This window comes from Schistosoma haematobium, chromosome 1 (assembly GCF_000699445.3).
Source record: "Schistosoma haematobium chromosome 1, whole genome shotgun sequence".
NCBI lineage: Eukaryota > Metazoa > Platyhelminthes > Trematoda > Strigeidida > Schistosomatidae > Schistosoma > Schistosoma haematobium.
In genome coordinates this window covers 51,280,137-51,296,782 of record NC_067196.1, presented here as the reverse complement: position 1 = coordinate 51,296,782, position 16,646 = coordinate 51,280,137, and the positions used below count along the sequence as shown (strand labels likewise).

Genomic DNA, 16,646 nt, shown 5'->3' with positions numbered 1-16,646 from the left:
TTGTCATGTTTGCCTTCTCCAGTCTGCTTCTCTGCTTTGTTTCTTTGATTGTCTGTCTGGATCAACGAGTTTATGAAATATAAGTATCCGAAATTCATTCTCGTATATGATATATTTTATTCCGTTATTCTCAAACACGAATTCAGTTGATAATTATATACGAGGGTTGGTGGCATTTATATTTCGTTAACATCATCATACGATCTAATCGGAGTAAGATCCACAAAGAACTAAAACCCTTGTGTTATATTTTTCATGGTTTTACCTGGTAGAATAATGCATTCAGTTGCTGACTTATATCTATGGATAAAATTGTCATCTAAAGCCAAGTTCAAAATGTAAATTTGTTTGGAATGTATTTTTAGCTTAAGAGTTCTGTGATAGAAGAAAGTGATCAGTTGATAAATATCAATACAATAATCATCGGTGTTAGAAGTAAAGTAATTGTTCACACCACAAGAATACAAAATGGTGAGTTATGAAGCATTTTGAAGGTAAGAAACAGTTTCGTACTTCAAAAGTATCTACACATTTTAGGCTGGTTGATTGGATACAGGAAAGATCAAAAGCAACAAGTCTAAGGTCCGAAGGTAAATTCGTACTGCCGATTGTACTGGGTTGTGATGGTAGTAAGATCTTTCCTATAGATAACGAGCAACTTTTATGATATTGCATTTCTGCAACGAAAGGTAGGGTTTAAAAAAGGTCAACCCCTAAAATAGCACTCTTCATGTTGTCCCACGGGTTTTGTGACAGAAGGCAAAGTTTAAAAAGTACAGATCTGATACATTCAAACTCTCACAAAAGTCATGTGTACACTTGACCTTAAACAAGTTTCTCATGAGCTCTTCGGTCACACTCTCAGATTATCAAAGCCACCACCAACTCTATTTTCTTTTCAGATACCTCGATTTCTTTTTACAGAAATATGAAGTTGAAATAATCCGTTTTTTAAATAAAAATAAAATAAGCAATGTGAAATCAGTGTTTCGTCACGAATCACTAAGGGCTAGGAAGTACTGGAAAGCTATTACATCCTAGTACGTAACTCCTCATCAGTATGTACTAACAATAACTCCTACAAACTAAACTAATCTTCACAAAACCTCTTTATTAAAACAATAATAAAAATTAACAATAATCTCACCTATAACCGACACGCAGATGATCATGTAATGCATAAGCAGCAATCGGAAATGATGTTGGTTTTGACTGAATTTGTTGTGGTTTACCCCAACAAACAATTAGGAGTTTTTGATATAGTTCCCAAGGACTCTATTTCATTAGAAATTAAAAAATGAAATTCGGAGTTTAAAAAGCATAAACTTTCGCTCGAAATAAGTCAGTCACAATGACAAACGTGGCGCATCTGTACATCAGTTGAAGTTCCATGGAAACTTGACCTATAGGCCTAATCCACAAGGCAGTGGAGCAACATGGGGAGATGTAGTCCCATGGTAGCCGGTGACCAACGATTGGTTTGTACTACATATGTTCCTTCAGGACCCTAGAGTCCATGTACACCTGGCACGCCTGTACATCACTTCAAGTTCTCATACCCTATTAGCACAAACAGATGAAATTATTAGGCTAAATCCCACAATAGTAGAGGTAGTAACAGTTTCAGTGGTAATAAGAAAGATTAGACATAGAAGCTCTAACTCGAAAATTGAATATAATTTACTAAAATAAAAACGAAAAAAGGTTATAAAGAATATAGAATCCCAAAGTTTTGGGGAAGACAAACAATGGATGCAACTGCGCCATTCCAAACGATTTCGAGCCAGGTCATTCAAAGTGTCTAACAATTGGTTGCGATGATCACTCGGATTCCAACCAAATAGTCAACATCTGTTGACACGGCTAAGTCCAATTGTCAGTAACTCCATGGATTGATGCTATGTTTTGATTTGGCCGCCCCTAGCTTTCGTCCAACCTACTCTTAAATCGCACAACATTCTCCGTCGAAGTAGGTTGGCAAAAACCAGTCGACTCTTATGAATCCAATTTGCTTTTGTTAATATGATGAATTGAAATTGGTAATCTGCTAATGCTTCTATTGAGTCAACAAAACTTAAATTTTCATAGTTTTTACAAGTCATGAATCTTAGTTAGACTGCCATTGAAGACCTAGAAGCACTGGATAGCTGTTTCGTTCTAATATGGGACTCCTCATGTCAGATGTGAGACAGTTACCCATGGCAGGTAACAAAAGATAGTTGCACAATACCACGAATTGATAGGAGTTGGATATCAACACAATTGGATCTCGGTTCAGTGGTCTAGAGGTCAGGAATTCGCGCGCGAGGTAATAGATCTGTACAGATTATTTTGAACTGAAGTTAGTTTTATGTCGCCGATTGATATCAGCTATGGAAACACTGAGATAAGGAGACGCTAGACAATCGTTTCGAGTTAAATGTCTGACACCCCAGTGAAAGGACGTGGCTTGTTAAGTTCGACCATCCTCATACTGAGGCAGTTACCGAACAATGGATACTGAAGGCTGTCTCGGTATGTAGTGAACTTATGCAAGTTGGAAATGTGAACCATAGGAGACTAACTCAATAGTCTAAAAGCAACACGCCCCCGGAGAGACCTGAGGGTCTTAGGTTTGGGCCTCGAAGTCATGAGTGTCCATTGCTGGAGAGTCCCATGTTGGGACGAATCAGATCTGTGGTGTTCTCTGGCCTTCCATAATACATTGACTAGTATCCATGTTTGTTTTTTATCACTTATTCCAAATAGTAAAACCGTACAGATTATTTATAAAATTGAAGTCATGGCATTGTCACTGTAAAAAGTTATGTGCATCCACATAAGACTCTCTTTTATAAGAAATTAAATAAATATTATGTAGTTTGAGGATTTTCACTACAAACAGATAAAGAATATCACTAAAATCACTGAGATTCCAGTAAACAAAAAAGACAAGTCGTGACTACAAAACACTTATAGTAAAAATTTCCACAAAATTTATCATAATTGATTTCACAGGACGAAGAAATGAGAGGAACAAAGACAGATCAGCACTTATCGATCGTGTATTATGACATAATGATGAAATTAACCAATCATATATTAATAATAACATTTTTGGTTAGTTTATATGTACCCAGTGTCTAGCATGAATGTTTATTTTCTATAACTAAAAGAGGCACTACACTTAATTATTATATCCAGACGAGAATAAATGAATGGTAACCGTTAGGAATTACTTGTGAACTAATATTATACGAATATTCGTATTGTATGGCTATTAAGTAACTATCTTATGTGTATTCATATTCCTTTCATTATAAGCTTTTATTTGACCTATTGATTACAGTTATATGATTTACTATTCTCAATCTATTGGTAACAGTTTCTCACAATCACAACCACTTTTGGCTTGATCCTGTACAAATTGGTATTTTCCATTTTATGGTGTGATGTGGTCTGATTTTTTTTGTACATAAACCCAGTATGTCTGAAATATATGATTCGTATAACGGAGGCTGAGATTGGAGTTTTGGACTTAACAGGCAGAGCCAAGCAGAAGAACCAATAAGAATTCTAGGCTGACAGCATGGATGCAAGTGTCATTAGTCTGATTGTATAAGTCAGCGTGTCTAAATTCGCAACCGTACTTTGCGATAATCGTATAGCTAAGGCCATAACATAAATATTATGAAGTAATTAATGTCCAAATAAAAGTGAAAAGTCAAGTTGTTTAAATGCGATGAATGGTGTGCTAGTATCATTAAACTTGAACCTATGATTGTTAATTGTATTAAAATCGCAAACAGAACAAAAAAACGGATGGACATGAGACCTATTCAGTTTCACGTGATATCAAAGGCATGAGAGCGGTTATCGCCTTCCGTTTCCCTACTCTATAGATAGTTTTACTTGGGAGATTTAAAAAAAACTGGATCGTTAGTGGCCTTGATGATCTTGAGAGGTAACCGCAATCCCAAAAAGAAAAATACTTAAGGCTGCTTACATACGACTTTTCTGCGAGTATCTTTAGACGAGTTAATTCTGCGCTATTGAAACCTTACCTAAAGTGACGGGAATTCGCAGGACAAGATGAGGTGTGATATTTTAAGGTCAACCTTCACTAGCACACTCCTTCCGTTGTGGGAAGGGAACATCTCTGTAGATGCTGATTGTCTGAGATAAACACGTTACTGACGGCATAATCCAATCGGTACTGTGACTTCATCCTCAGTTCACGATTTTGCTGCTTTTAGTCTTACTACTCTCCAACCAACCTTCTTAACAAGATAGGACCTAAATGAACGAATTTTCCAGCCAATATATCTCGATTGGATCATCATGATGTGTAAATCCGACCACCAGGTTAATGTAGCAGCTACAGTCGAGAAGTAGCTAAGTGGTTAAAGCATTTATTTTCGACTTGTGAATGATGTGTTCAAACTCCATTTCACTTAATGCAAAGTTCTGCACTTCATACATGAGTTACACCGAATTGTAATCAATAAAAAGGAGAAATATTATAATAACGAAACATTCATAGATCAAATTAAGAAAAACATTGCTTCCTTCAAAGTGGTACAAGTCACTTAAGTTTGTGAATAAGGGAATTGGCAGCAATATAATAATAATAATAATAATAATAATAATAATAATAATAATAATAATAATAATAATAATAATAATAATATTTTGAGAAAACGAACAAGGAAATTCAACCAGTTTAATATGTCAGGATAATAAGTTGGTATTTGTGAATTTGCGTTGCTGAGGTGCTCTGTATAAGGGCGAAACCTCCCTCTAGTGCTTTCAGGTTTTTAATATCAGTCTAGCTAAGACCAATTCGTGATTTCAACTGACGAATTCCACAAACCCCTCATACTAATTTCCATTTTGTCATAATTTTTTACATAGGATCTTAGTTTGTTGATTAGATCTTATCATATTAAGCTGTATAGTTTTCCCTAACTTTTATGTATGATCTTTACTCAGTATTACCGAAGACGGCATTTAAGACTGAGTCGACGAGAAATTTGCCATTTTCAATTGATGATATGGAGTACTTACTTTACTTACTCCTGTTACTCCTCATGGAAAAGAACAAACCGCCCACTATCATTCTCCACTCAACAACAGATAGGGTTGGCTATGTCTTTAGAAAGTTTCAATATCGATTTTTGTTGTTTATCCGAGTCCCGTATTTACGACTCCAGTGAGGCACTACAAATTCACGTGCGTTTATAACTCCGCATGTAGCTCTCCTAAGGTTACTGCCGGTTTCAAGCCCGGGTAAAGGAGGAGAGTTGGGCATATGGTCGGAAACCCCATCTCGCAGAAAATAACCTTGCAAAAGAACGGTAACCAGAATAAACGATGACGTGGATTAATTCAACTTTAATATTGTGTCTATTGCAACATACTGTTAGTTTAAGATTTACAACTGTAAAGCATGATGAAGATTTCATCGAAAACGTTTATTCGCACTAAGACTTATTGTTCTTGCAGAATATAATAAATGAAAAGTTTCAAATTAAAATTAAAAAAAGAAACAACCTACACCTCCAAGCATCGCAGTTTTATAAAATTTACGAGCAGCATTAGTATATTTTTCATTTCTACCCAATAAAATGAGACCGGAATAAGCAGCTGGCAAAGATTCAATGATATACAATTTAGGAATTTCAATAGATCCACATGAATTCGATGAATTATCATTATGAGTATCCTGTTGTTCCCGTTCCAACGATGTGATTATAGTGTTTAATTGTGGTAAACAATCATTTATACCAAGATCTGATGCATTGTATAACTAGTTCAATGATTAAAACATTAGTGAGAATGAATAAAGAAATAAGTAAAATTAAAATTGTTAGAAAACAAGGCGAATAGTAATGTATCAAATATTAAAATTGACTTGTAAACAAATGACAAATTGAGAGGAAAACTTGTAAAGCATCATTGAACAATTCTGTCAAAAATTAAAATCAGAAGTATGTTTATTTATTTAGTTTGATCATGGAGAGCAAACTAATTAAACATGATTGACCACTTCACTTTTCTTGGTGACCTAATTAACTCTGTTGCGTTGATGTTGGGCAAGATTTAAAGACATATACAAATAACAGTAAGTAATTATTTACCTACTTAAATAAAGGAAAGCACTTTTAAGGTAAATATTAAGAATTGAGACTGCAACAACGTGCATTAAAAGACGTTTTACTATTTTAGGTAGATAAAAGTCCCATTCCACTAGGCTTTGTAGTATATCATCATTACACAGAAATTAAATTACGGTAACTGATCTCAAACAAAACGACTTTGAAAGAATGGTCATCGAACGTTCAGAGTACTTTACATAAATCTGTAAATCTTTGGAAACTAATGTGATCCTTGGTTTGTTTTACGTATGTATCAATAATGTTGAAATCTCCTATACAACATACATTGTTCATGGACATTTCCACAAATAGTATATTACGTTTACTGGCCTAGAAATTGAAGCAACTTATACATGACATTCTATCAGGCCAACTCGAGGCTGTTTAGTATTAGGCCAAAGTACATCCCGAAATATAAGATTATATCTCATGTTATCTTCTACAAATGTTTAGCGGTAAAACATGAACGTCACACCACTAATCTACACTTGGTAAGTCTGTTGATGAATTTTAGTAAGTTAGCAAGGATATAAACGAAAGCTGATTCTTATAGTAGCAGAAGGCTAGTGAAGTACAATTAGAAAAATAAATGAGTCTTCATTTTACCACAAAAAGATAATAAAGTCTAGATATTTTTGACTGATACAAATCTCATAAAGACTACAATTTGATGTTAGTAGAAATCCTTTGTAATTCAAACCAGGAAATCCAACTTTACAATTCTCATTCATAACGCTTTGACATAATCAGTTTATTCATTGACACTATTCAAACAACAAATGTATCTGGAATGGTGAAATAATGATATGCTTAAGCTCAGGAAGTATAGAATACTATAAATTAACATAAAACTCCAGGGATAGTATATAGGTCTACTTCCCTGATTTATTTTATTACAATGTTAGTTTTCAAACAAATTGTTTGGCCATTTTTTACGAAGAAACATGGCTCCATTTTCTTACTTTAGGATTAATCATTGAAATAGCTTCACGGCTGGCTAGTGAGTGACCCCAAACAGAAAGATTAGGTGGTTTATCAATCACAACAAAATGTTTAGTTAAAGCTACAATACGCTGACTAAGATAGTGAGCCAATTCATGTGGATCTGTCCAAGACAGATATTTTGGATATGGAGATTTATCAGTTGTCAGTTCAGCAGAATTGTTTACAACATTCTGAACAGGTGTAGTTGAGTACTGGAGTTGATAACATTGGTTATTATTAAGTTTAGATCTGATTAGTAGTTGATCAATCACATTTGAAATGTAACAATTTGGAAATGTACACAAATTCAAACATTTTTTCAGCATGGTATTCTTTCTTGCTTGTATTAATCTAAAACTAATAAAGAGAATTGATTAACAAACTGAAGAACGAATAAAAAAGAATACAAATTTACATCATTAAAATAATAAAAACTTTTGAACAAAAGAGTGGTGATAATTATGTAGAACAAACCAATATTCCAAAAGTACATTCAGTGGTCAAAGGGTTTTTGCAGGTTTGGACTAAATAGAAAGATATATTCGTAGCATTTGAGGCTGCGATGTTCGCCGTCGAATGGGAATTCATGTCATAAGAATATGTTACTGGTGAGCTCTATCCAGATCATAACATAGAAACATAATATAAGAGCGAGAATTGAGTTGCTTTTTACTTTTTAATCGTTGTACGACATTAAAATATGACTTCACCTTCAATAAACTGCTAGGTAATTATTATATTTGTATACCCAACATAAGCAACTGGCTGTTAAGTAAACTGTAAGTCCGACCTTACTACAGATTACTACTGTATTTACGAGACAGTATATTATATTCTATCAACAATTTACACTTAGGTTACAAACACTAACATCATGAAAAGAATCAAGAACCATAAAAATAAGTAATATTTATTGGCTTTACTTCTGTGTTAAAAAATGATATTATATTAACTTTAAACTTATCAAGAATTATATCAAAACTATTATATTCTTGTCATTCAAGGTTCACACTAGCAAAAACCAAATTGTGTTCATACACTGGTTTATATAATGGTGTTCATTGAATCGTTGTTCGATAATTCAAAAATGTTTAAGTTCACCTTGTTCACCGATATCCTAGAGTATCAGTATTTAATATGTAAGATTTCGAATTAATCAGAGATGTAATAATCGACAATAATGTACAAACGAAATTAATTGGCTCTTCACTAACAAACAACTATCAACCTGAAAATTTAAAAAAGAACAGTAATTAAATTAACTATGCAGTACTCTGACCAGATATACCACTGATCTATATTATTGGATGTTTTGACAAAAGGAATTCTGTCTCTTAAAGTTTGTGGAGTTTATTTAAACAAAGTTTGTCAACAGAAGAACGTCATGAAAATTAATTAATATTGGATGAACCGATGGATATTCCCTAGTAAGAGTTATAGAAAACCGGATGAAGAAATTCGTTGAAGGCAAACAGAACAAGCGATTTTAGGCCTGAAAAAATCTCAAAGGTGATTTAGGTTTAGATTACTAAGATGTGAAACATTAACAGATATGTTTATACATGTTTAGTAATATTATTTGCAGGTGTAATGGAGCATTACTTAGTTGTTGTGATGCAGATGTTGGATAACACAAATAATTAACGAAACAAGATGTTGAGTATAATATTTTATAAATTTATGGATTTTCATTCATAAGAGTGATTAGTGTCCATCGAAGAATAACTTACAGAGTCATACAGGTAACCTGTAACAAACATACTAGTGAGTTTTACTAGTACAGAGATAACAAATAGCAAATAAACAGCATATTTCAATGCGAATAGTTTGAACAAAAAGCACCATAAATTTGAACCAAATAAGGAATGAAATTAGCATTATACCGAAGAAACAAACCTGTAATAACGGTATACTATTTCATGTTAAAGAAATATTATTAAATTTCAATACATTCCGTCTATAAATAGCACTAATAACATCTGCCCCCAAATGCCCTGGTATGGCCGAGAGTGGGGTGGGCCCGCCCTCCCTCTCGAAATGCTCTCACATGCCTCTGACAGAGGAGTCCAACTCACTGCCTTCTCGTGACGGGGGTGTTGTTTACGAAATCGAGAGGACGAAAAGCGGATGTCCAGCGCTTTAACCGGATCCCAAACCAAATCAATGGTGCAAATGGGCTCCAGTATCCTAAAGGAACAAATGGCGTATGAACCAATTTTTGGTCACCGGCTACCATGGGACTGCGTCTCCTTACAATGCTCCACTGCCTTGTGGGTCAGACCTTTAGGTCAAAGGCTCGGGGCGTGGCCCCTTAAGAAAACCACCTGTTTCGGTCTGGGCACCCGGGCAGTATCATAGCCTACACACAAATATAATGGTAATGAAAATGTGTGGCGCATACATATTTGGTGCCCTCTTGTACCAATGTTTATGTGTTCAAATAAAATAAAATAAACTAATAAAATCTAAACAACAAAAGTACTTCTAAATATCTTTTCATTTAATAATACTATAGTTAAGCTGTACTAACCGCGATAAAATTTGCATCGAGAACCACATAAATAGTAGTATTCAAGGATGGACAAGACCTTCTAAGTGAAACAAATTAAAATATTAATTTTTGTTTTAAAATGTAAAGCTCCTATATGTATTTCCAATCTGCATACACAGAGATTTATTTTAGAGTTATCTTATTGGTAATAGTGGTCACGTAAATATTTTTAAATGGTGCCTATCTTAGTAGTATGTTATTTTTATTATAAAGTAGCAATATCTTTATTAAATTTGTTAACCAGGAGTGAAACTGTACTAGTCGAACAGTAGTTTCATGGAATTTCTAATAAGACCCATCAATAATGAAAACATTAAATCAAAAAGACCTGAAAAACGCACGTTAACTTGCCGATTTTATCAACGCTAAACCATTTTAGGTATATCAATGGTACAACCTTTTGTTTAACCTATTCATGAGACTTAAGAAGCCAGTTTATAAAACAAAAGATGGAGATATATTTTATAAACGTATGGCATTACTTAATCTTGGGTGACATTTCATCAATATTCTCCTTATAGAGAATTTCTGCGCAAATACAAGGATAATAAATAACCTAAACATTAAAGTATCAAACTTTGAACTGAAGAAATTATTATTAATACACATCCCCCATATTTAAATGAATTTTGATTGATGTAACTCATTGGAAGAAACTGAATCTGTATACGATATTCACATGTATAAATAAACACGACTAAATAGCTTAGTGTGTTGCTTTAAGGATTAAAATATCATAAAATTTATGGATGTTTGTCAGGTAAATAATAAAAAGTAGGTTTGTGTGCAAATTTACGGAGAAATATATTTCATAAACATTCAATACCTGGTAACATCTACGTCTTGGGGGTTAGTGAATAGACGTGAGCGGTTAACTGAGTTGTAAGAATAGAAATCTATAAGAATGTTGATAAGGAATGACTAACAAAGAAAATACACTAATTGCAACCGACACGTCAACAAAAATGAATTCTTTTTTGCTATTATCTTTCAGCATTCGAAAAGTAGAGATTACTCTGATCAGATATACTTTTATTAAAAATAGTTGTATATTACGGTTAATAAATTTAAACTGAAATTTACAATTCTGCAACAAAAATCACATCAATTTTACACATACTTGCTTGAACTTCTAAAATATCACACTTGCTGATATAATTAAGATTATATCAACCTCAGTAAAACCGTTATTTATGGAAGTGATAGTAGATTGCATGTTTTTACACAGCCTATATAGCAAACTATCGCAAACGACCATTTCAATATGTTCATACCTGTCCATCTGTCTCCATGAAGACAATAATGTATTATTTACAGAGAATTTACAACGAAGAATGAAATTAATATCGGTTTTCCAATGAAAGATATATCGTCAACAACAGACTAGGTGTAGCAAATATTTTATCCAACTTAATGATCAGAAAGGTGCAAACAATAACACTAAGGTGTATTCCTTCCTAGTGCTAAATGTTCAATTTTCCAAATTACTTTCTGCTGAGATTCTGTCCACTGGTAGCTTACTACTCACTAACATCAAGTCTCGTTTTTCTCTTGATCACAGTTTCTCTCATAAAAAATTGTCTGATACTTTTAACAGAAAGTTGTTCAAATCTAATCGATTGTGATCAGTCATTTTTAGGCCAATACTTATGATTCATAGCGATTTCTGTTGTTTCATCCTAAAAGAATTAAATTAGGTTTTTAGTTTAAAGAGTTTGATAAATAATACACCATGGTTGACCATAGCGAAAAGAAATCAAGTATTACAAGAAATTTAAAGAATAATAGTTGCAACTAAGTGGATAAGGACTGTTTTCTACATTTGCTACTTAACATTAGTGTTAACCGATCTTTCATGATCCTAAAATCACATATGCGTAGGCGAAACAAACAATGAGGATTTTCGCCCTGCCATCGTCGACAATTTTCTACTCACTAACCAGTCTCCAACAATCGAGTTTTCGTGGTCGGTCGGTAAAAACAAATATAATGATTGTATCGCCCAATCGAAGCAAACGACTTTGTCCAAAATATCAATGAAAAATTGGAACAACAATCTTAAGAGATTAACAAGATGGAACCACAATATAAATATCAACTATGACTATTTATTTATTCTATGTAAGGTTTCGATGGAAATAAACGGTCAAACGTAAACCCGTTTTTTGATAACCGAATGAGTATTTTAACAGCACTATAGCTGCATATCATCCAATTACGTTCATAGTCAGTAAATAACTTTCTTCCTCACACCAAACAATAAGTGATAAGTGAAAAGGATATGATGATTAGAATAATTCACCAAAATTCGTTAGTTATATTTCGAATTTACGAAGGTTTGTTAAGTTCTCACGACTGTTAGTATGGAAATGGTCATTACTAATCCATTTTACAGCTAAACGCTTGAAAAAAAATACAAATACGTGGGTAATGATACATTTACTTAGTCGAATTTTTAGTACTTTATACTTATAATAAAGTGTTAATTTATCCTTTTTACTGGTACTCACATTAAGTATGAGTACAAATTTCTATTATCAAGTCTGTAATTTATGAAATATAACTAGTTACGAAAGACAAAGATGAATGAATTAATATCAAGTACAAACAACAAGTACACAAAGAAAGAAAACATGCTTGAAAGCATATATATAAACATATTTCATTTTATTTACTTGAGATATAATTTATTCACATACATTAAAATAAATAAAAACAATCTTCAAAATAAAATTTGTATGCTATACCAGTACTACAGGAAAAACGCATAGAATTAAGAGATTGAGGTAAACAGTATATATATATATATATATATATATATATATATATATATATATATATATATAATTAACTTCATCCATCGCTTGTATTTGTGCTGCATTTCTTATCTTACAATGTCCAATAACAATATAACATGACAAAATATACATATCAGAAAACCAAACAATTAGTAAATACAAAACCAACCATATTTCTCAGAATATAATAAATGATAAAGTATAGATGAAAATGCATATATTAAGTTAATGTTCGGAAAAAATTGATTTCAGTAAAAAAACGTTAACTAGATCAATAATCGATTAGGTGATTAGTTAATTGGTTAACAATAACATCAGTAAAGAAAACAAAATATCAAAATAATGATTTCGGAAAAGAGGATTCATTAACCAGTAATAAATGTTGATTAAAAGAAGACCCAAATTGATTACAAATTAATAGAAAATTTCAGGTAGTATTTCATATAAGAAAAATTATAAAGTATAATGAGATAATAATAATAATAATAATAATAATAATAATAATAATAATAATAATAATAATGGTATTCGATAAGGCATGAAGAAACTGACAATGTCAATTCTTTATGGATTGAATAGGGGAGAGGCAGAGGTAACATAATAATTAAGGGTGTTTTAGGTCACGATTTCTTGTTAAACAACAAACTTATGTATAGATTGACCCATAAGAAACGCACTAGCTAGAGAAAATGTTATTTTTCAGAATAGAAACTATAACCAACAAGTTGAAAATAAATGCTGTAGCAACTATAATAATAATAATGATAATAATAATAATAATAATAATAATAATAATAATAATGGTAAGAACAATAATATTCTTAACGTAAAAGTGTAAAGTGTGATCTATTCCTGTGACGCATTACCGAGAGGGACGTGTATATATAAACATATATTGAAAATACATTTTGCTGTAACGTTCGACAACACCGGGTAACCATATAAGTACCAAAAGAGAAAAAAAGGTAACAAAATTAAACCAAAATAAAAAATAGTGTATATGTGAAAAAAGACACAACTATCAATAAATTACTAAATAATCGTAAGTTATTTAAAACTCAATAGTGAATAAAAAAGTAGAGTTGAATGAGAGAGTAGTGTAAATATGAATAAAGTAAATCTTTGCATCAAAATAATAGAAATTTCATGATTAAACAATTAATAGATAAATGCTTTATATTTATTAACACCGATTATTTATCGGTACATTTAAACTTAACGGCGCCAGATGTCTGGGTATTGACCATGGTTGGATTGTGTCCAACTTCAAAGACACATCAGGACTAAATGATGTTGTGTGACAGAAATTCATTGGATTCCCATTATATGCTGTTATTGTGGTTGGAGGAAGACTGGATACATTTCTTACTTGATCATCAGTAGATGTAATAATTCCTGATGTGGAACTATACAACAAATGTTGTTGTTTGGCTTGCCATTCTAAGAAATTAAGTGTATTATGTAACTGTTGTACCGTGCCGACTAGTAGAACACCTCCAACAGTAGATCCATAAGACTCAGTTGGTAAGCAGGCAAATTCAGATGTTTGGAGTTGATTTGACAATGATTGATCAAAATTATCGTTTGATTCATTATTGACGAGGGAATTCTTAGTAAATAAAGAATGTAACCAAAAGAAATAGATAAATGCGTTGGTTGTAAACATAAGTAATCTAGAATCATTTCCGAAAGTAGAGAAAAAATCATTTGGAAAAGTCACAACAATAAATATGAACTGTTGGTAAAATAATTGTTTAAACCAGTTAGTCGTAAACGTAGAGACTACACACAATTACGAATCAGTCTAATTGTTTATACATTACCAAAATGAGAGAAAACTAACCAGAGTCGAAATAATAGTATTCATAATATTAAGAAAATAGGCATAAGAAATTTGGTTCAAACAGAGGAAATAAAGTAGAAGAACAATAAGTACGAAATAATATTGAAAACCAAAATCTAGAGGAGATAAGGGAATAATACATTTGAATCATGGCGAAGGATTTAGAACTAATGCACCGGATCACAATACACAGAACCAGATTGACTATATTTGCATCACTAAAACATTCAATGGAAGACGTGAGAACCAGGAGGGGAGCTGATATAGCTTCAGACCACCACTTAATGATTGCCAAGATGAAACTGAAGCTAAGAAAGCACTGGACAATTTGGGAGACAGCATTACAAAGGCTCGATACAGTCTTCCTTCTAGATACTGAAAAACTCAACTAATCCAAGATAGATCTCAACAACAGGTTCCAAGCCTTTTAAAGATCTACTCAGAGGAGACAAGTGGAAAGGTATCAAAGAAGCACTAACTTCAACGTGTCAGGAGGTACTAAGTCGCAACAAGCATCATCATAAAGAATGGATCTCTATCGAAACCCTGGATAGGATTCAAGAAAGGAAGAACAAGACGACAGGAATTAACAACAGCCGAACAAGAACGGAGAATGTCAAGACACAGACCGGATACACAGAAGCAAGCAAACAAGCTAAGAGGAGCATTGGAGCTGACAAGCAAAAATAAGTGGAAGACCTAGCAATGATAGCGGAAAAAACCAAAGAAGAAGGAAATATGAAACTACCATATGACACAACAAGGAAACTGGAAGGGAAATATAGTAAACCAGAGAGACCAGTCAAGGACAAAGAAGGTAAGCCAACCACTGAGATTCAGGAACAGAGGAACAGATAGATAGAGTACTTCGAGGAACTCTTTAGTGGATCGAGCCTACTGACCCCACCAGACACCGGAGCAGCACACACAGACCTTCCTACAACTGTCACTCCACCAACGATCAAACAAATCAGCATGGCTATCAGACAAATCAAGAGTGAGAAAGCAGCAGGACCTGACAACATACTAGCCAAAGCACTGAATTCACACATAGAAGTAACTGCAAACATGCCCCGTGTTCTATTCAGAAAGGTTTGGGAGGAGGAACAAGTATCAGTAGACTGTAAAGAAGGATTCATCATCAAGATATCAAAGAAAGGCAGTCTGAGCATGTGTCAGAACTACACACACATCACACTATCGGGAACGTTTTCAACAGTGTTGCTGAGCCGAATGAAACATTCAGTAGACGTCCAACTTCGAGATCAACAGTCCGGATTCCGTAAGGATCGGTCATGCACAGATCAAATAGGGACTTTAAGGATCATCGTTAAGCAATCAATTGAATGGAACTCGTCACTATATATAAAGTTTGTTGACTATGAGAAACAGTTTGACAGTGTGGATAGGAGAACCTTATGGAATCTCCCTCGACACTATGGAAAGAGTAGTTGAGAAGATTGTCCACATCATCAGGAATTCATAAGATGGACTACAATGCAAAGTCGTGTATAAAGGACAGTTGACAGATTCATTCCAAGTGAGGACCGGAGTCAGATAAGGCTGCTTACTCTCATTCTTTCTCTTCCTTCTTGTGGTTCACTATATTATGAAGACCTCCGCGCTTGAGGGAAAGCACGGAATACAATGGACGGCTCGGAATCAACTAGACTATTTGGACCTCGCAGATGACCTAGACAAGCGGTCCCATACATACGAACAAATGCAGATGAAGACAACTGGTGTAGCGGCAGCCTGTGCATCAGTAGGCCTCAACATACACAAAGGAAAAATCAACATCCTCAAATACAACACGGAGAACACCGACGCAATCACACTTTATGGAAAAGCTCTGGGACAGACGGAAACTATCACGTATCTGGACAGTATAATTGATTACTAAGGAGGATCTGAGGTATATATATATATATATATATATATATATATATATATATATATATATATATATATATATATATATATATATATATATATATATATATATTTTTATAAACAGTTAAGTAAATAACTAAGTGGGCATTATGTAAAAACTTTGAAGGATCGGTGGACGACATCATTACCACTCACAGTTTATGTTCCCACATACACGGTTCAGTATCTGTGATGTGTACTACTTATGTGCGTCGACATAAACAGCATGTAACACCAATCGGATGTGGGAAACCTGGCAGCAAAAGGCTTTGAGGGTCGAGTTGAAGAAAACAGAAACGGAAATAGAAAGGAATTGCGAATAGGGAAAATCATAAGGAATGTGAAGGACGAATGATGGAGATTTGCAAATGAGTTATTTAATGTATGGTTCTCATATTTTA

The 16,646-nt window shown here is 33.4% G+C and overlaps 2 protein-coding genes across 2 annotated transcripts in view; both read right to left on the bottom strand.

The window, feature by feature from the left end:
* NOVA1_4 (RNA-binding protein Nova-1) overlaps positions 1-7,447 on the bottom strand; it is a gene marked incomplete at both ends in the record, with an annotated part of 41,226 nt that extends 33,779 nt beyond the window's left edge. Inside the window, 3 exons of the mRNA XM_035734006.2 lie at positions 1,148-1,275; positions 5,537-5,788; positions 7,100-7,447. Of these exons, the coding sequence (XP_035590214.2) occupies positions 1,148-1,275; positions 5,537-5,788; positions 7,100-7,447 (728 nt within the window). The remainder of the gene's footprint in view (positions 1-1,147; positions 1,276-5,536; positions 5,789-7,099) is intronic.
* The window catches only part of NOVA1_1 (RNA-binding protein Nova-1), a 42,270-nt gene that overhangs the window by 5,431 nt on the left and 20,193 nt on the right, over positions 1-16,646 (bottom strand). Inside the window, exons 6-8 of the mRNA XM_051209012.1 lie at positions 7,100-14,079; positions 5,537-5,788; positions 1,148-1,275 (exon numbers count right to left, since the gene is read on the bottom strand). Of these exons, the coding sequence (XP_051074426.1) occupies positions 13,654-14,079 (426 nt within the window). The 3' untranslated portion in view covers positions 1,148-1,275; positions 5,537-5,788; positions 7,100-13,653. The remainder of the gene's footprint in view (positions 1-1,147; positions 1,276-5,536; positions 5,789-7,099; positions 14,080-16,646) is intronic.